The sequence below is a fragment of the Natator depressus genome, chromosome 1 (assembly GCF_965152275.1).
Source record: "Natator depressus isolate rNatDep1 chromosome 1, rNatDep2.hap1, whole genome shotgun sequence".
NCBI lineage: Eukaryota > Metazoa > Chordata > Testudines > Cheloniidae > Natator > Natator depressus.
This window is the reverse complement of record NC_134234.1, coordinates 36,861,255-36,881,918: the sequence shown is the minus strand read 5'-3', so window position 1 is coordinate 36,881,918 and position 20,664 is coordinate 36,861,255. Positions and strand designations below refer to the sequence as shown.

The window sequence follows — 20,664 nt, the reverse complement described above, 5'->3', positions numbered from 1 at the left end:
CTCAATTCAGCCAGAAGTTATGGGTTGCACTGGGTTAAATTCTATAGCCTGTGGTATATAGGAGGGCAGACCAGATGATTACAACAGTCCCTTAAAATCTTTTATTCAAATTGAAGGAGCAAAAGCCATAGATATCGAGGATAGGATCTAAGACATCCGATAATAGTAAGTGAAATTAGCATTTCACAGCTAAGGCTTTTCTCTACTCAATGAGTAAGTTTGAGATATTTTCAGCACAGCAAAATGGGCCCAATTCTGTTCCCATAGAAGGCAACAGCAAAAAATGAGACAAACCCTTTAGTTGCTTACATTCTCTGTTTTCTCTCCCTGCTTATAAGAAGCTAGCATCCAGTCAAAACGTCTCCTGTAAAGAAGGTTAAACACAACAGAATAGAACACAATAGGGAATTGCATAGAACAACAAACTTTCAGCCCCAGAAACAAAGCGCTGAAGAGGTCAGAAAAATAAAAACACGAATTAATTTAAGTCTAATACAAACACCAGAAAGTAAAATCACAGAAAACAAATGGACACCATCAATTTGAATTTGGGCCAATTTTTGCAATTTTTGTTTAAAAAACACAACAAAACCTAAAACTAAAAGGACAGTTTCCATGATTTTTTATAAACCCTGTTTTCAAAGGTATTCTCCAACACTGTATACACTAAACACTGTACTCCTGGGGGAATTCTGTGCTACTGTGCACACACAATTAACGAGCCATGCATATTTTTAATTTTTTGCGCAGAAAAGAGAGACTGCCGAGTTGTTGCTGCAGTTCTGCCTTTTGCCCACCTATTGCTGTGGCAATAGATCATAGCAGCTGCTCCCAGCCAGCTAGGGAAGGGAAAGAGCCTGCCTGGGCCAGGTCAGGAGACAGGGGCTATGGGGAGACAGACAGCATGGGGTGCTGTGGGGGGGATTAGACAGGTGCTCATAAGGGCTAATGGGGGAGGACAGACTGGGGCAGGGGCTGAATGGGAGGGGAAGTGCAGGGCCACATGGTGATGGTGGAGGGGTTGCAGGGCCATATAGGAACTGAGGATGGCTGAGTGGGGGCACAGAGACACATAAGGGATGGGGGAGTGGGTGACTGAGTGGGGGAGTGGGTGACTGAGTGGGGGTGCAAGGACACATGGGGACAGGGGAAGATATGCCTGACTGAATGGGAGAGGCTAGGGGTCAGCCAGGGTCTGCATGGTGGAAGCTCCCTAACAATCCCTCTCCGCCCCCCCCAAAAAAACTGTTCCATACTTTCCCCACCCATACCCAACAACCCTCCAAGTTCACATCAAGGCTCCTTCCCAGCAATTTACTTCCCTCTGCCTCAGTTCCTCTGTTACTCCCAACTCCCCCAAACTTTTGAACTACTTCTAAGGGGTGCAGGAAATACAGTTCTGTATTGTAGTTTAAATAAATGATTACTCAGAGTTCTATATTAATATGCCTAGTAAGGAACCTATTTGTCAAAAAACACTTCCTGAATCTTTTTTTGTCATCTGTATCATTACAGACATACTTGCTGACAAGTATTTTGAAATAAATAACCACAAATAATTAAAATTGGTGTGATTATATTATGTTATTTTGACAAATAAAATATGCAGAATTTGGAAGAATTTTAAAATAGCGTGTGCAGAATTCCCGCAGGAACACTGCAACACTGAGAACCTGAAAGTGAAAATGATTATGAACAGAAGCAAAACAAGCTGCAAGAAATGCCAGGAAAACAGCATCATCAGTGACATGGGAATTGAATTTCAAAATTATTTCAGTCTAATCTAAAAGGTGTTGATATCAAGTCAAGAAATGTGGGTTCACCCTGTCTCCCGGGGTGAAGATGCTGCTTCCTTCACCCATGTTTAATACCACCTTATTCTGCAAATTGTCCCATTGACTTCAGCTGGGCAACTTGTAGGGTAAGGAACTACTCAACAGGATTACAGGCAGCAGAATCTGACCCAATACAATTTGACAGCATCCCTTCAAGTGCAATAGAAACCTCTCTCTTTGTCCTGAGATGCTGAGCACCCACAAATCTCACTGGAATCTATGGGAATTTTGACAGTTCAGCACTTGTCAGGATCAGGGCCAAATGCCATTTTCTATAGTTCATGGTATATCTGGAAAAAGAACATGGTTGAGCTGCATGCACAGTGTGGGGGAATAGAGATACACAGTCGAATTAGAGGGATTCCACCAGCAAAGTGCTCATGCAGTATCCCTTAGCTAAACACACTCATGTTATAATTTGCGCTGCCAATAGTCTGGCTTCACCACCCTTAGCTCAGCTAAATTGCCACAATACAGTGTGTCATTTAAGCTAAATACTACAAGTAAAATGCTTTGTTTCTTTGCATCAATAGTAACCCAAGATGATCTAGCTGACCAATTAGTTTTCAAATAATTTAAAGTATTTCCAGGAAAAGAGAGGGACAATGTAGTCTACATAACTCACTCTTACTAGCAAATGTGAAGCTAGCAGCCTAGTTGCAGTGCTCTATGCTGATAGACACAGGGACCCAATGTTACATTTTTAATCAATTCAATCTCTTGGTCCCATGACTGGCAACAAGGACTAGGAATGCTGCAGGAGTGGCTGGAGATTGCAAGGTACCAACAATCAGAACATTTAGCAAATGCAGCATTTTACTTCTTCAAAGTGTTAGACAAACTTTTTTTTTTTTAATTATAAGCCATGACCAAGAGTAAGCAAGACCCTCATTTTACAGATTGGGAAACACGGAGATTAAGTAATAGACCCACACAGCCTAAGAGGCAAAGGCACAATTCACACTGGGAAGATCCTGGCTCACAGTCCAGCGCTCAGCCTTCCAGTCATCACGGCCTCTCTGGAACGCTGGTGACAGACTGTGATGGAAAACCCTTCCGGGCTAGAAAGATGGTGGCTTTAAGATCTCAATATTTATCATTTATATTGTGGTAGCACCTAAAAGGGCACAACTAGTTTGGGACCATTTGTGCAGGGCACTGTGCAAAACAAAATAAATGACCTCTTCTCAGCAAGCTCAGTGGAAAGTCAGCTACTGCACCATTTCAGGGGATGGATGGAGAGGAGCAAGACTGAGCTTGTTTTCTTGTGCAGCAGGATCTGAAGTCAGATCTCAATAGGAGAAAGCACACACTCCCTGAGCCACCCTCTCCGAATAGCTCACAGTCATCTTGATGGAGCCACTCTGCTGCAGATAGGACAAGAACAGGAAGAACAAGGGTGCTGCCCATCAAAACTGAGGAAAATATGGACTGCAAAAATAAATAAATAAAATACACAAAACAAAAATAGTGGGGCTTCCTCGGCGGCAAAGGGGATATGATTGGTCTCCGAGGGAAAGGGAAATTACATGTTTAGCACCATTGAATCCATCTCTCTGCACACTACTCACTGTTATTGGACCAACTTCTGTTGGTGAGAGACACCAGCTTCTAAGCTTACACAGAGCTCTTCTTCTGGTCTGGGAAACTAACCCAGACTTGAAGAAGAGCTCTGTGTAAGCTCAAAAGTTTGTCTCTCTCACGGACCGAAGTTGGTCCAATAAAAGACGTTACCTCACCCACATTGTCACACTAATATCCTGGGATTGAGACAGCTACAACACCACGGCATACCACTCTCGCTGGAAGATAGCAGAAGTATCACGAAAGCAGCTGGGTCATCATTTTGCTAACACACAACTAGATGTTATTTTCTGAACATATAGGCACCTCGAGAAAAGACATACCATAGCTGTGAAGGTCACACTATTAGGGTGAGTTTACTATTACTGGTATAAGTCGACCTAAGTTACGCTTAGGTGCTGACTTCTACTGGCGCCGGTGGGTGCTCGACCCTCCTCTGCCCCGGCCCCGCCCCAACTCCACCACTGCCCCGCCCCCACCCCAACCCTTTCCCCAAAGTCCCCACCCCAACTCCACCCTCTCCCTGCCTCTATTCCAACTCCTTCCCCAAATCCCCACCCAGGCCCCGCCTCCTCCCCTGAGCACACCACGTTCCCGCTCCTCCCGCCTCCCTCCTGGAGCTTGCTACACAGAGGGCAAATGCTGGGTGGGAGGTGGAGGAGCAGGGACACGGCGCACTCAGCGGAGGTGATGCGGGGAGGGGAGCTTGGCTGCCGGTGGGTGCAGAGCACCCACTAATTTTTCCCCATGGGTGCTCCAGCCCCGAAGCACCCATGGAGTCAGCGCCTATGAAGTTACGCTACTCCAGCTATGTGAATAACATAGCTTAGGTCGACTTACCTTGTTGTCTTTACTGCGCTGTGTTGACAGGAGACGCTTTCTGGTTGACTTCTTTTACTCTTCTCAGAGAGGTGGAGTACCGGGGTCGACCGGAGAGCGCTCTGCTGTCTATTTAGCGGGTCTTCACTCGACCTGCTAAATTGACCCCTGCTGCACCGATTGCAGCAGTGTCGATCTCCCAGTAGTGAAGACCAGCCCTTAGAAAGGTAACACTGACCTGGATTTTCTCTTGCAAATTCAGATGTAGAGGATCAAATATTGTGTCTTCTTTTAAAATCTCAGCAGGCTGCAACTCCGTGCAAAACATTGCAGCCTGAATTTGATTGCTTTGCTCAATTAAATGGGGGGAACGGGGAAGACAGAATCGTAAAGCATCAAAAGTTATAATCCAGACCCTGTTTTAGATGCTTTTTGAGTTTGAGACAGAAAAACATCATTTAAATATAATGTTGCTGGCATTACATGCATTGTCCTCACCAATACTGTAAGTAATCTCTCTCCAAATCAGTGCTAACCAAGTAGTACCAAAAGAATTGAACAAATATCTTATTTCTCCCATTTTCATGCACCTTGTGTGCAACAGAGGGTATTCTGAGTCTCTCTGGTTTCTAAAGTCATTGGGGAAAAATTGCAGCCTCAAAGTCAATGGGAGATCTGCTTTGGATCAGGCCCATATTGCTTTTCATGTCGGCCAGAGAGAGGCGCTGCTGAGATGGGTATGTTCCCTTTCACCCAATGACATCCCTGAAAGCACAGGAACATTCATTTTAATTTACGTGTAGGTACCTTAGAAATAAAATCCCATGCTGTTTCCCTGTTGAGAATGACAGATAATTTATTCATATAATTCACATAGTTGGGCAATACTCTACATTTTATCTCAATACGCAAGTGGTAACAAACTTGGACTAATACTAAAATTGATTGTTCAGAAGGTAAAAAAAATATCCAGGGTATGAAATGCCCTGGTAAACACTGGTCAATCATAGTGACAGACACCCTTTTTTAAAGTGACCTGGGAAACTTGTGTGGTTTTCTTCTAAACCTTCTAATCAACTATTTCTCTCAGTTCATAGAATCATAGAATACCAGGGTTGGAAAGGCCCTCAGGAGATCATCTAGTCCAACCCCCTGCTCAAAGCAGGACCAATCCCCAATTTTTGCCCCAGATTCCTAAATGGCCCGCTCAAGGATTGAACTCACAACCCTGGGTTTAGCAGGCGAATGCTCAAACCACTGAGCTATCCCTCCCCCCAGTTCCCTCCTGGGAATTGAGTTGACAACACAAAGTAAAGTTTTCAGTACTTCCAACACATGATCAAATCATGCTGCATTCAGACATGTGACATATTAACCCCTTGCTTTCAAAGCAGTGCACTGGAATTTAGACGGGCTAGTGGGTGCTGGGTAGCTACAACCCTATGTAACTTTTTGTAAAGACCACCTGAGATGTTCAGTCATTATGAATATATTTGCTCTTCAGTGTGAATGCAGCAAAGTCTTCAGCTCTTTTCGTATTCATGCAGCTGTGGAGTCCCATTGCAATTCTGCATATTTTAAATAAATTTTTCCCACTGACATTTGTCTCAAACCTCATTAATTTTTCATTAAGCATATATGATTGCATGGAAAAAATTGGTCTTTAATGTGTTTTTGTGCATTAGATTCAAGTTACATACATTATCTTCTAGATGAAATCCAAACATGTACTTTACTTGAAATGTCAGTAGTTATCACAAAACATATCAATAAGTTAAAAGGTTTTCACAATACAAGATTCAGATAATTATTCCACATATACAAAACAATGCTAGAGAAATACAATTCTTCAATGCCGAATTATGGGGGAAAAAAGGTCTAAAAAAATAGAAAACTCTTGATACCTGGACATCAACTCAGAACGTAACACTGCATAATGCCGCAATATGAGCACCCATTTAATGAGAAATCCCCTGGAAAGAGACGTGTAAGGGGATCTAATATTTATGACAAAAATAGATGAATACTGCACCAAAAGGCATGCATACAATCGCCATGGTCATTCAATATGTTAGTGATGATCTAAACTGTGACCTAAGAGAAGAGTGAGGCAGTGTTCTCAAATCAAATCAAGTGAATGACTACATGTTGATTAAGCTTTCTGAGGCAGCAAAGTGAGGGCACAGGGCCATGTCTGGATTCTGGAGCTGTTTTAAAATTTGCTTGTGAAATTTCTCTCGCACACGGTTAAACTCCATTATGTCCAGTGGATCCTCTTCAATCCAGAATTTATGGAATTCATGCATCAAATAGCCTAAAAAAAATTCAAAATTTGAAGAATTGGAACACAGGTAAAGATGTTCTCTCGTCTACAGAATAGCAAGCACTGCAATCAGACATCATAATGCATACTGTGGGGTAGGTGAAACTAGTACCATTGAAGTCTGATGTATTATTTGATGAAGCTGTGTTAATCATACTAAGAAATAAAGCACTACAGCATACAATATTAAAACAAGCCTTTAAGAGGCATCTTCACATAATTAAAATGAAATAACTTATAAAGATGTGCTCGCAATAGTAATGGAATTACTATAATGTACTTCTTAACAGAAGAAAATACACTAATTTTTATGACACCAAGAGCTCCCATTCAGGAGGACACTTACTCATGTGTTTTAAAGCTTTCCCAAATTGGGATGTTGTCTTGAATTAAGGCCTGAATTTAGAGAAGCACTTTTGAAAGATTACTCAATTGCTAATGTAAACTTTAAAGATTTTTATTGTTACCTATATCAATGAAATGGCCTAACTTTACCAATAAATAACTAAAATAAATCTCAAATTACTAGCTCTCTCCTCTCTTGATATGCAGTTATAAAATTGTTAACTTACGCCTGGATAAAACAAGTGAAATACAAAATATATTTTAATATTAAACTGCAGGCTACAAGTATTAAGAGATGACATTATTAATAAGAATCAGTCTTTACCAAGTGTCTTTTGTTTATATTCAGTTATTCTCATGCTCAAATATCTATGCAACAACACTTACTCTATATTATAAACAGACTCTAGGGAAGTGTCGATTATAAAATATTTACTGAACAAGCCCTACACTTAAAAACCATTTAATTTATCAATTGTGAGTTAACCTAACTTACAGTCTGAAAACAACTAGTTACTGGATCTTTGCCAGGAACATTCAGTTTTACACGTCTTTCTAAACATGAATAAAGGATTCCACCATATTGGCTTTGCACATAATCGTGGCTAGACAAATGCCAGGGGCAAGAAATAATTGGCCTTGGAAAACCCGCCTTGTGTAGGGAAAAGGCATGAGATAAAACATATACCCTATGACACCTGCCCTGATAAAGGCATTGTTTTTATTCTTTGCTCCCTCTGTGATTTCTGCATCACTTTCCCAGCAGTGGTCTGGAGGTAGAACATTGTCAACAAACAGCTCTGTGTCAAGAAATACTATGGGTTGTGTAGTCCAGTTCAGCAAAGCACTTAAGCGTGTGCTTGAAGCCAACAGGCCTTACACACAGCCTTATGTGCTTTCCCGAATAGGGATGGACTTAAGCATATGCCATGGGCTTTGCTCAATCAGGACTTACTCCCGGACACTTTTGTTATGTACTTCATTCCATCTTTGGTTTGATAAACATCTCACCCAGTCTATTCACTTTCAAAATGGTACCTTACTGCTAGACTTTACAAGCTACACAGTGGATTCCATGGTTAATTTATAAACAATACCATTTTCATGTACTGGGGCAGACAGATACTCCTCCTAAAGCTGGAAGGTTTTTCTTTGAAGGAAAAACGTAGCTCAGCAAAACACCTTTAAAAATTATTATTAAAGGGAAATATATTATGGTTGTGATTCTCATGATCCAGGTGTTTCAAAAGTATTATTTACACAGCATGAGAAGTGGCTTGGTGTTCAGCATGAAGGGTTATTTTTATTACATCAAAAGAAACTTCATCTTAATGAACGATATAGAATTGAGTGCATTGCTTGTAGTATCAAGAGATTTCCGTGCTGCTGTGGGAATGGTGAGTCAAATTCTGCACTCAGCTACACCCAGGCAGACCCACCGAAGTCCAGGAGGATTGAATGGGTGCAGACGAGAGCAGAATTTGGCCCAGCGTTGGAAGGTCAAATCAGTACAGCTATTGTATTCTTTCACCTAGAAAGACTACTTGCTGTGCATTGTAATTTTGACTTTCAGATTCAGACATACAGCCCTCAGGCATTTACTACAGCCTAATTGTGTTTCAATTTTTCTCAGCTGCATTCAATTAGTTGAAACCTAGGATGACTAAGGCCGTGGGGGAAAACTGTCTGAGTGTGTAGTGGGGAAGAATATAGAACTGTGTGAGTGAAAAACTGCATGAAAAAACCAATTCATAATGCCCCCCACTTCCCAAACAATGAGACTGGCTTAACAACAATGTATGTTTGGCGTGGTCAGTCTGTCAGATATTTGATCATAGAGAAAGCAGCACTCCTTCCCTACATATATCCTGACTTTCTTCCCACACACAATCCCACCACCTTGGGACGACTCCAGCCACCCCACATCCCCAGCAGCTCCACCACCTCCCCAATCAGCATGGGAAGTCTACTCCACCATGGAATTCTTAGCCCTGTGGTTTTTATCCCACTGCAGCATTAAGCTAGGAGAGAGGGTGGCAAATGTAATTTCTTGGCCCTATTGTGCCTGCTCCCAAACGGTCTCCATGTCTGGCCAGGGAGCTCCCCTCTTTTTGTAGGCACACAGGGCAGGCAGTGAAATAAGATGGAATTGTAGGGTCAGTAAAGATTGGAGCAGAAAGAAGTATCTGCAATGGGATCACCAAGCAGAACAGTGACATCTGGTGGCTGGAGCTGAGCACTGGTGCACAGAAAACAAGCAGTCACCTCTGGAAAGGCCTTTCTAAAGTGTAAAAATTACTTAAAACTTTGTGGATTTCACAAGACTTTGACGATGCAGCAACACTGGAGATAACAATGTGAAAACAACATGAGCCTATCCAAAAGATCCACTCACTCACTCAAAAAACTAAGGCGCACTGGCCAAGAAGGGATTTGCAGAAACTGACTGGACAGCGTCAATGAGAAAGAGTCTCTGAAAGTCCGCTGAGAAAGGGCCTTTGAAACGTTGAAGTATCTGTTCCTCTTTGTTTGGCAAACAACTCATTGTAAACTTACCTTAAACACACACACTCAGCTGTAGTCTGCAGAGATTATAGTGGAATCTTTGTATCTGTCACATACCACACAGTAAGAAGGTTAGCTCCCCTGAATTTATGCTAGCCTGCTCCAGCCAGCTGTGACAACCCAGAATCCATCACAAAACCACAGGGGCTGATCCTTGCTGGTGTATGGAGCTTGCCCACAGGGTAATGAGTCGTCTTATACAGGAGTACAGTTCTGAAGAGCATTAGTGAATATTTTAAGCACTTTAAGATTTATTATTTACTATATCTACCACCCAGAAGCATGTTAGGCACTTTACAGACATAAAATAAGACTGGTCTCAGCCCCAAAGATCTTATTGTAATCTAACCAAAAACATCAGAAAGGGGGAACAAGCAATAGGAGTTATTGACACTATTTCCATTCCTTTTCTCTCTGATGATCCTACTTGAAAAAAAAATCTAACACCTTCAACTTCCTCTTGTCAAATGCTTGCTTATATTATTTTCCACTTTATTTTCGGCTCCTTCTCACCCATGTCCCCCCCCAACACACACACTTCATCCATTAATTCATTCCCTTCTCTAACCTCAACCATCAGGTGCTACCAAATGCTGCCTACTAGTTAACTCCAGATCTTACTCTTCCATAGTTCAGGCAGACTCTCCTTTCCCTGTACCATCATCAGGAGCTCCAAACCATTTACAGGATTTCTCATCCTGAAAAGCCCCTTTTTGTAAGTTCAATTTTTAATTTTTCTTTAAAGTTAAATTCAGATCCTAATTCACCAGTTGTGCTGAGGTAGTGGAAGGCCCTATACTTCTGAAAAAGGTCCAGCTGCCAATGCATCGGTTCATCACTCCTATTTACAGTGCTGAGTTCCTGCTCCGTAGTATCCGTATCATAGATGTTCTGCAGGTAAGCACTGCAGAATGGATAGGAGATTATATCGAGAGAGAGGGGTCTGGCTTGGATAGATGGGAGGAGTCCTTCTGTATGATTCTGTCATTCCCCCCCCCCCCCATCTTTTTCCCTGAACTGGTTCACCTGTCTGTTTTGCACAACAACATACACAGTATGCTCCGGGGTCCAAACATCACAAAGATAAAATAATAAGATTAGGATGATGCCCACCCGTGCTGCACCAACGTTGTTCACTGCAATTCACCATCCCGGAGTGATTTTAAGGCAGTGTTACTGGTAATGCAGTAACAAAACGAAAAACTTACAGAATGTTTGTTGGAAATGGGATAACGTTGGAGCCTCTGGAGCAACGTTGTAGAAATGGGTCTTCAGCGCGCCACTCACAAGCAGGTTGTATGCAAGGTCAGTTATGTTAATGCCAACAATAGCAAAAGAGTATCTGGAAGAAGAGTAAAGAGTAGGATTTATAGGAAATGCTGGTGAAACTAAAAGGCTGGGGGAAGTAAATTACCACAGATTTTGCTTTTAAGAATAATCCTTGACATTGGTTATTTTCCCTTATCTGACAAGGCTCTTAGAACAAAGTAACCGAGAACAAAAAATGATTTATCCTCTGTATTCTGTACATTTTAATGGCAGTATCACACTATGATATCTGCCTGTACCACACTGAAAATAAGAGTTTCATCATCTTGCTAATCATTTCCACAGAAGCACCATGGAAATATTTCTGTGGAAGAAGAGTAAGACCTGCTTATTAACATCTTGGTGTTCTTGAACTCATTGTAGAAAGGGAGTGCCACACATGACACAGTTTTCATTATGACAAGTAATTTGTTATTATTACTGCCCTGCTACACTTTAAACCACCACTTGTATTGTACATATATAGTTACCCCGATAGTGAAGAATGTCAGCTCTGGACCAGCACGGGATTAACAAAACTGCCTAGAAGGGTAGTACACAGTCTCTTTAAACATATAAAAAAAAAGCCAGTTGAAAATATGCATAGGTTCCCTGCTTGTCCTAGCAGACATTGGAAATGATAAAAACGGATAAAATATTCTTTGAATGCCCACAGGTTTACTTTGCTGTTGGAAAAATCCCAAACAACATGTAAATAAATCTCTAGTATAATGATTAAGTTACCTCACTATAGATCAAAGACCTGTTTGAAATGGAAATGAATTATCTGCATAATGGGGCAACATCCTACACAGTCAAGAAAGTGAATGATCAAGGAAGATGTATTTTAATAAGCAGTCAATATGGTCCTTGTGTTAAGAAAAAGGACATGGTCCCTTGATTTGTGATCCTCATTAAACAAAGGAAGTAATGCAGTCATGCCTCAATCATGGCTAAGAAATCCCACATCACTTATCCCAGGCCACACACATCCTGTTAGTACAGTTGGTGGCAAGTGGCCTGTTAATAAATCACAACTTGTCTGTGCCACAGTCAAAAGTGAGACCCCACCTCATGAGGTTTATTCAACCCTTCATATGTGCAGTTACACACAGTCACAAGTAAATGCTTATCATTTTAAGAAGTCCTTCCAGTTACTAAGAAGCAATTAGAAAAGTAGTACATTAGATAATCAACGTATGGCTAAGATAAGCATAAAATAGCAAATGGTGTTGTTAATACTGACATTTCATTAAAAATTGCATTAAAAAAGTTCTTTTTTTTTATAAAGAGAACAAATTTTTACATGTACAACATCAATCAGCGTCATTGTGCTTATGTCAACTTATTTTTAAAGATCTTGTACTTACCCAATTGCCTTATCAAACTTTTTCTTCTCCCATTCAGCTTTGCTGAATTGGCTGAAAAAATGAATTCAGACGTTACCATACACTGCTTTCCAATTTGTTTTATACTGTAATGTTATCTAGCACAGGCTGGGTACTTTAAGTGCAGCAGAGCTGTCTAGTAGTATTTTTCTTTGCTTCTATGATTTTGCCGCAGTTTGATCAAACTCGTATAATAGGTTTGAAGTGAGATTAGCTTCCTTGACTTATAGCATCATCCATGTATTGTTCTCATCAGTGCAATCTGAAAGGAGGCTGTGGCTATGCTATTCTTCCAGTCAAAATCAATTTATTCTGTATCCTCTTCAAAAAGATGGTCCGCCTCACTTAAACTTGAACAAGTGCTGAAAACCCTACATTTCTTTTTAACTTTGATCAAGGATGACTTCAGCCTTTGGTGTTCTCCAAGATATACATGACATGAACCACTTGAAACAAACATGAAAAATAGTACTTCTCCAATAGAGAATGGATAGGGGAAATGTTACCTTAAAGAATATGCTTTTTATTAATCTGAGTAAATTAGCAGCTACAATTTAAGGAACATTCAAAAGCAGCCATGTTCAATGCCTAATAATTACAAGTCTAGAGCAGTTTTTAGATGCTTATGCATCACTCAAAACAGACAATTAACAAAGGAACTTCTTTATCTTTCAGGATGAAAGATAATACAAACGAGGATTTGACAATGGCAAGATTTGTAGAAAAGCTAATTTGATACAGTTTACAGAGTGTCAGTTAACTGAGGTTTCACTGGCCAGAGCTGAACTGTATATGCCAAATCCCAACGACGTTAATGGGAGTTTTGCCGGAATAAGCACTCAGGAGAGTTTTCAGAGTTTGGACCCACTATAGGGAAATATACTTGAGTGCAAACAATACAGCCACATGCCATGTTTAGATTGCACCTGAATTGTGAGAACTCAGACTATATTATACAGTACATACTTCCATGTACATATCATTTAGAATAATTTTTGCATGATTATAAATATCCACATTTAGTCCTTCAAAAGATATTAAAGATATTAGCAGAACAAGGATTCGTGCACACATTCATCAGAATGCTGACCCACTTATCTTCCCAATCTACAAAACTTCGTTTTTCATCTCATGCAAGTGGTGAAAGCTGAAGGGGGTTTATTCCTGGCCCAGTGAAGGAGACACCATATTTAAAAGGTGTTCACATTTAGTGTCATATTATCATAGTGGAAGGTGAAACAAGCTCAGTGGTGTCTTCAAATGAAGATAACGAATTGCTAAGTGAAAAGATAGACCAGTAATACAATTCAATAGAAACAAACAACATTCATCATCATCACACGAACACCAGCACAGCCACTAAAAAAAGCACATCAACAAACACAAAGAGCATCACTAGAAGCATTTTACTCTCTGTGGGTGCTCTTTCAAGGATGGAGCATGCATTCCAAAAGGTTTCTAAGTAACATAACATGTAAATGAAGAATACTAATGGAACTGATATTCCCTGTCTCACAAACGGGCCACTGGAATATACATATTGCTCGTGTAGCTACATTGGTGCGAAATTTCCTAGCATTGAAAGGCTCATAATCCAGATTCAATTTGCCAGGTAAACTAATGAAAATTTTAATTAAGATCTTTTTTTTTCCACATTGAAGGACAAAACCATTTAAAAATAAACACGACATACCCTGTTCATTAGCAAATACAAGTTTCCTTTCATGAAGATGCTAATGGTAAAAAAAACACAAAAAAACAAAAAAAAGCCTGTCCCCCATCCACAAGGTGGGCAATATAAAGATTAGGTCAGACCAACTGGAAATGAAGCAAACTCTGCTAAAAATAAAACAAACTAAACTTAATAAAGAGATTAAAAAGAAGTCGCGTACAATAATTAACTGTCAGGGTGCCTATAACTTCTGTATGGACTTTCCCCCCCTTATAGCTTAAATCACAATAAATAAGATACAAAGACTACCGGCCTAGGTGCCAGGCGGTCTCAAATCCTATTCCTGTTCCTACTGCTGGTTCTGACAGGCCTTCATAATACTTTGCGCTTCCATTGTATACAACACAAACATTTAGCGAGGAGATGAATTAAAGGGGACACATGATAGATGTATATAAATTAAGGTATAGCCTAGAGAAGTTAATTGATCGCTCCAATTTTCATATTCTCTTACTACAAGATTAAGGGGATGTCTATTGACACAAACAAATTTTAAAATAACACAAACTGCTTTTTTATGCAATGGATGTGGAACTCATTGTCACAAGGTATTACAGAGGCCAAGAGCTTAGCAGGACTAAAAAATGGATTCTTTACGTGGATAATGAGAACACAAGGGATAAACATTTTTGTTCTTTTGGGCAACTAACTACCTGCAGGTATGGAGGGTGGGAGGGGGGAAAGAAACTTTTCCTACAGATAGTCTTTTCCATTATTAGCCATTACATTAGCTTCTTGCACCTTCTTTTAATATATCTGACACTGGCCACTGGCCTGATCTGGTATGGCAGTGCCAATGTAGCCAGGTGATCACAATTAAGGAATACCAGACAGTTGACATGAACAACTTGTAAGCTTAAAACTGTTAGCCCAAACTATTTGGCAAATACTTATGACTAGTAAGTCAGGGTCACAGAAGTCTGGAACCGTTTGCATGACCTAAGAATTTTAATTAAAGAGCTAAATTTGTCACACATTTTGTTTTCAACAAATAATTTGACCAGTTGTAGCTACAATATGCAGAATCTTCTATAAATATGAAGCAAGGCTGACATTTGATCTTATATACATCAGCATGTTTAATTGCACCATATCCTTGTGCAGCCAGCAAGATTTGGTGACCACTGCAGCACTGAGCTGAAGAAGGGAATACATCAAGTACACCCTTGGAGAATGCTTGCATAAATGATGGGTTTACTCCAAATATGGTTTGATCTTTATTTACATGTAAAATCTTACAAAACGGAAAGGAAAGAAAAAAATACCTTAGCTCCTCTTTAGTGACTTCTCTTCATTGTGAAAGACAAGAGAGAATTAAAGAAAAGCACATAAAAAGATAAGTAACTTAAAATTAAAAGAATATGGAATAAAATGAAAATATTGAGCAATACAATAAACTATATGTCTGATTCAGTACATGAAATACATGAGTTTGTCCTCTCAATCTGATCAATTTACAGTAGCTAGCCATGTTAATTTAGAGACAGGGCTTGTCTATAAGGCGAGTTAGATTTTCAAACAGCAATAAGTCAAAGCACACTAGGGAACTTTTAGTACATGACAGCAGGGTCCATACGGCCAGTTAATGTGCAGCAGGCTAGGGTGCTGAAGATTTACACCCCAGCTTGCCGTGCATTAACTCTCCACATAGACAGCCCCAGAGACAGCATATGGCAATACTCAAGCACGCAAGTCTAACAAAAATTTATTTGAAGCCAATTTATTGTTAGCCTCAAGCATTACCTGTATTTCGGCTGAAGGGAATCGGAGAGAACTTGCTGAGCTATTGCAGCATCCCGTTCGGCAAAATACCTGTAGGTGCACACATTTAAATACTTAATGCAATTTGTGAACAAAGTCAGGAAATTCTTAATGCTGGTAAGCTATACTCATACAATTGTCCCAGTCCTTTCAAATATTGCCAAGGGCAGTTCTGCATAGGTACGATGGTGTATAAAATGCTTTAATATATTGATAATCTATTTTAAAAACTATCAGTGTGTATATATATAAAGTATCCAGATATCTTTATGTACATATTAAGGAGTGCGTGTTACATGTCCCACCTCTGTCCCTGATGCACACAGGATAGACGTCTGTTACAGCCCCAGCTACAGAGCCGTGGCACTTGAGCTCAAATTGTAGCAGCTCCTGCTTTTAGCTCTGGAGAACGCCAGTTCAATTCCCAAATTTTCACCTAAGATACTGGCCGTCGCAATATCACAACGAGAAGTAGAATGGGAACGATTTCTCTTGTGATTAAAGCTCCAAATTCGGAATCAGGAGCCGGAATTCTAAGGTAAGCTCTGCCACAGACCGACGTGGCTGAGTCGCTCAACCTCTCTAATTCCCACTCGGTACCATGAAGTAAACACTTCCCTGACCTCACAGGGATACTGTGAAGCTTAGTTTATTAAATAATTGTAAAATACTTAGATATCTTTAGATCGAGGAACGGGAGAAGCACAGGATTTTTATTTAATACTGACAGAGATGTCAAAAATCAAAAGGCCAGATATTATGTTTGCAAATAATGAAAAAATTAATGGCTATTTAAAATTCACCAAAGCAATCATAGCTACATTTCTTTCAGCACCTAATTCTAAGGTTGAATGTGCTCTAACTGCAGACAACAACCAACAGGGACTGCATTTGATCAGTTCCAACCAAGAAGTCAGAACAAAACTCCCAAAAGGAGCAAACATATGGAGGCAGACAGACAAGTTTTTTATATTTTATACAGAGTGTATCTTTACACAAAGAATACTATAAAGCAAAATAAATGCTATATGCCTAACGGAAATGTTTCTGTTCCCATGTTTAATTAATGTTTCACAAATGCGTCCAAACACAACATAAACACAATTACTACAGTAAACCATGGGGGATTGTCTAAATTTCAGGATTCATGGATTAAGTAAAAAGTTTTATTTTTTTTAAAAGAAATATTTCCATCTCAAGAGAAAATTGGGGTTTTTTGGCACAGTTTTCTGAGATAAGAGTCTTCAGTGTTTCAGGAATTATGCCTATAAACTGTTAACAATATCAACATTTGTGTTATATTAGTATAAGCTGCATTACATCTTCAAACTCAAGTATCTGTATATCTACTTACAACAAATTATATAATCCCAGTAGGCCCATCCCTCTAAAATCTGTTTTAGGATCGTCTCCTTGGAAACCAATTTCACACCACTGCTTCGAAATCCGAGCTTCCAATGGGCAATCAGGCTTCAAACATTTCCATAACTAGGAATATTACAGAGAAGTTAATGATTAAGTTTTCGTGTATATAGTTGGTCTTCATTTTTATGAAATTCTCCATGCAACGTAAGTGCATCACTGTGCATAGCATTCAGCAACTAGAGCTTGTGGCCAGGTACCAGCCCCTAAAAGTTTTTCTTTAATACTGCGAACAGTTCAAATACTACCCTAGGAAACCCCCTTTGACCTTATACAAGAGTTGTGCAAACCCTCACAAGCACTCCTTTCTTTATACTTTATGCATCGAAATAGAAACTGCCTCCATAAGCAGAGTCAGAAATACGTTAGCATTTTGCTGAAAATAACTGACATGCCAGCAGGCAATCAGCCCTCTCAGTTCCCGAAGACTGTGCAGGAATCTTTTCTCAGACATCTTTTGCAATACTCTAGAATTATCGGAAATTGAGAGAGTGCTGCACTAACACTGCACTGAAAATATAAAAGAGAAAAACCTAAACAGGAATGGCATAGTTTACCCTCCATACTTAATTCAAGGACGAGGTCTTCATTGAGTTCACATAAAAACAACAAAAGGAAAAATTACCATGATTTAAACTGGTGTAAATCAACCTAGCTTCACTGGCCCACAGTATCTAGTTGTGGGTACAGATAGTCGGAGAGACTGGTCATTTTCATAGGCATTTTAGATGCCTTTGCTCCTACATATCTTTTTACAGTCACCATTTTAAAGCTGTTTATGAAAGTACATCCACAGTGAATACCACGCCTAGATATAACTGCGATGGGCACCCAATAAAATGCTTAAATTGGCAGGATTATTCAAATAAGAGGCACACAACGTACATATTTATGTACCATGGTATAAAGCAATACATTTGCTCATTCTGATGTGAATAAGACAACTGTTAATCTAAAATCTACTGACACCATATCATCAGCTCACTCATATACTCTTGACCAATGTCTCAAGGAGCACACTCATGAAAAAGTATTCCTGAAGTGCAAAAAGTCATGAAATACTGGGGAGGGAGGGGGATGAAATTCCAGAACTCATAATTTATAATATTACAGAAATTTCACATTCTAGAATTCAAAATGCATTTTAATTTTTAAAACTTTATAAAACCATTTGTTCAACTTTTAAAAAATTAAGCTTTACCTTTGTTAACATTTCCTGTTTTATCATGGTATGCAATAGCATGAGATATTTTAAGCACATTTCCTAATTCTTGCTTATACAGCCAGCAACAGTATTCAATGCATCAATGTTATTCTTCGCTAGTTCAATCACATCAGATAAATCTTTATCTTATCTCACAAAATGTCCTTCTAGTAACATGAATAAATAATAACCATTAAGAACTTGGACAATTTCCCACTGGAGAGATCATTTAATCAGAATGTCTAGAAACAATGAGGAGGCATCAGCCTAATCTTCCCTGATGTGAATTGAAAACAAATCGAAGTCCCAGACAGACCGCTATTTGGTATTCACTAACTCTTATGTCGAAAGCATGCTGTAAACTGATGCTTGATATATGGTATGGGAGGCAAATAGTGGAAAAGGGACATTAAAGTCCTTATTTTAAAAACAGGAAGAACTTTACTGTTTAAAAGGAAATGTGCACAAATGTTTCTCTCATTATCATCAGTTTCCATCTGGCTTTAGTTCTAATTTAGGAGAAAAAAAATTCAAAAGCACCTATGTGATTTAGGAGCCTATATCCCAAAGAGATTCAGGCACCTGGGGGAGGCCAGGGTTTTAAAATTATTTAGGGACTTAAAGATGCAGATAAATGCCTATTGGCATTTTCAAAAGCACTTAGGCAGTTAACTCCCATGGATTTCAGTGACTCCTTTTAAAATGGGACTTAGGCATTTGTGAAAATTTTACCCACAATGACTCACCCTTGGCTATCATTCTGCAAAGTTACAAATGCTGTTGCAGAAGATGGTGCTGCTATTCAGAAACACCAATTATAAAATAATCAAATGTTTGTTTTTTCAAAGCCTGTTCAAGTTTTTTCATGATGAGAAGAGCTTTCGATTTCAGGAGTTTGCTGGGTGGGATAGGTGCCTTAGGAGGAAGTTTTTCCTTGGGGGCAGGTTATCCCCATACCATTTATTGCAGAGCTTCTTGTTCCTTCTCCGAATCATTTGGTCCTGGCCACTGTCGGAGACAGGATACTGGACTGCATGAAACACTGGGACGAATCATTATGGCAATAGATACTTTCCCTATAACTCTACCCCTTCTTCAGCTCTGACTGCTACAAGGAAGGGGTGTCTGCTGCCTGCTTCTGCTTAAGCACAGGGCTGTCCCCAAAGAACTGCACAGTGATTCTGATCTGATTCCTATCAGTTTCACTGCTGCCAACAATGATTCTGAAGAGCAGCATTGAAAACTCACTAAACTCGTCAGTTTTGGCTCTATGTAACCTAGAAACCAGAACTGACTGACTGCAATATTACTTTAATTGTATATTATTACATACGAGTTTTTATACATCTATTCAATGCCCACACACGTACCTGATTTTGAAATAATGATAGCTGGAGATCTGCTTCTGGTGTAAGAGGCCAACACATTCAAAAACAAGAGAATTTACTTTGCCTAACGCTGGAAAAAATAAGCTCGGTTCTTTTCTTGAAGGAAATGTTCACAGTCCTTCACTACAAAAATGACAGCTCAGTTCTATTGCCAAAGTAAGCAAGAGCGTGGGATTGTCAGTCAAGTAAGTGACAGACATCTGTGGGCTCGTCCTAATGGCAGAACCTATTTCTAGGTTTTATGTTTGTGACAAAAGTGGGAATTTTTGGCATGGTTTTTGTGAACATGTGTCTTCCCCATCAGACTTTGCATTCTTATCCTCTGGGAGCAGAGGGGTTAAAATGCTTCTCCTAGAACAGAGGTGTGACACTGGCAGACCAGGTGCCAGGCCATGCCAAGGTCCCCAGGCCTCAACTGAATACTGACAAATACACAGCTGAAATCAGTCTGGCTCACCTGTGTGTTAGTAATGTTAAAATAGGTGTGAGAATTACAAGAATGTGTTTAAGACTTTACTGAATACTTGTGAGTTGCTGCATGCATTAATCTCACTTATAACATCTGTATCCCACATTGTAAAGTAATATTTAAGCATTTGCACTGTAAGTCTTTTTAACTGTGTAGATCACCAGACAGGAGAGAGACATTAACTACAGTAGAACCTGAGAGTTGCCAACACCAGATTTATGAATTGACTGGTGAACCACACACCTCATTTGGAAGCGGAAGTATGCAATAAAAAGCAAATACTCTACAGCACAGTACTGTGTTAAACAAACTACCAAAAAAAATAAAGGGAAAGTTTAAAAAACAAGATTTGACCAGGGAAGGAAACTGTGCTGGTTTCATTTAAATTAAGATGGTTAAAAGCAGCATTTTTCTTCTGCACAGAAAAGTTTCAAAGCTGTATTAAGTCAATGTTCAGCTGTGAACTTTTGAAAGAAAGAACCACCATAATGTTTTGTTCAGAATTATGAACATTTCAGAGT

General features: G+C 39.6%; 1 protein-coding gene across 9 annotated transcripts in view; it reads right to left on the bottom strand.

Annotated features, from left to right (window-relative positions):
* Positions 1-5,076: 5,076 nt before the first annotated feature.
* ELMOD1 (ELMO domain containing 1) overlaps positions 5,077-20,664 on the bottom strand; it is a 64,817-nt gene continuing 49,229 nt past the window's right edge. For 8 of the 9 annotated variants that reach the window (XM_074957457.1, XM_074957467.1, XM_074957418.1 and 5 more), the window contains 6 exons: positions 17,015-17,148; positions 15,643-15,711; positions 15,165-15,188; positions 12,150-12,200; positions 10,680-10,813; positions 5,077-6,552 (listed from right to left, as the gene is read on the bottom strand). In XM_074957457.1, coding sequence (XP_074813558.1) covers positions 6,380-6,552; positions 10,680-10,813; positions 12,150-12,200; positions 15,165-15,188; positions 15,643-15,711; positions 17,015-17,148 — 585 coding nt within the window. In that variant the 3' untranslated portion in view covers positions 5,077-6,379. The remainder of the gene's footprint in view (positions 6,553-10,679; positions 10,814-12,149; positions 12,201-15,164; positions 15,189-15,642; positions 15,712-17,014; positions 17,149-20,664) is intronic. The other variant, XM_074957498.1, reaches the window with a different exon arrangement.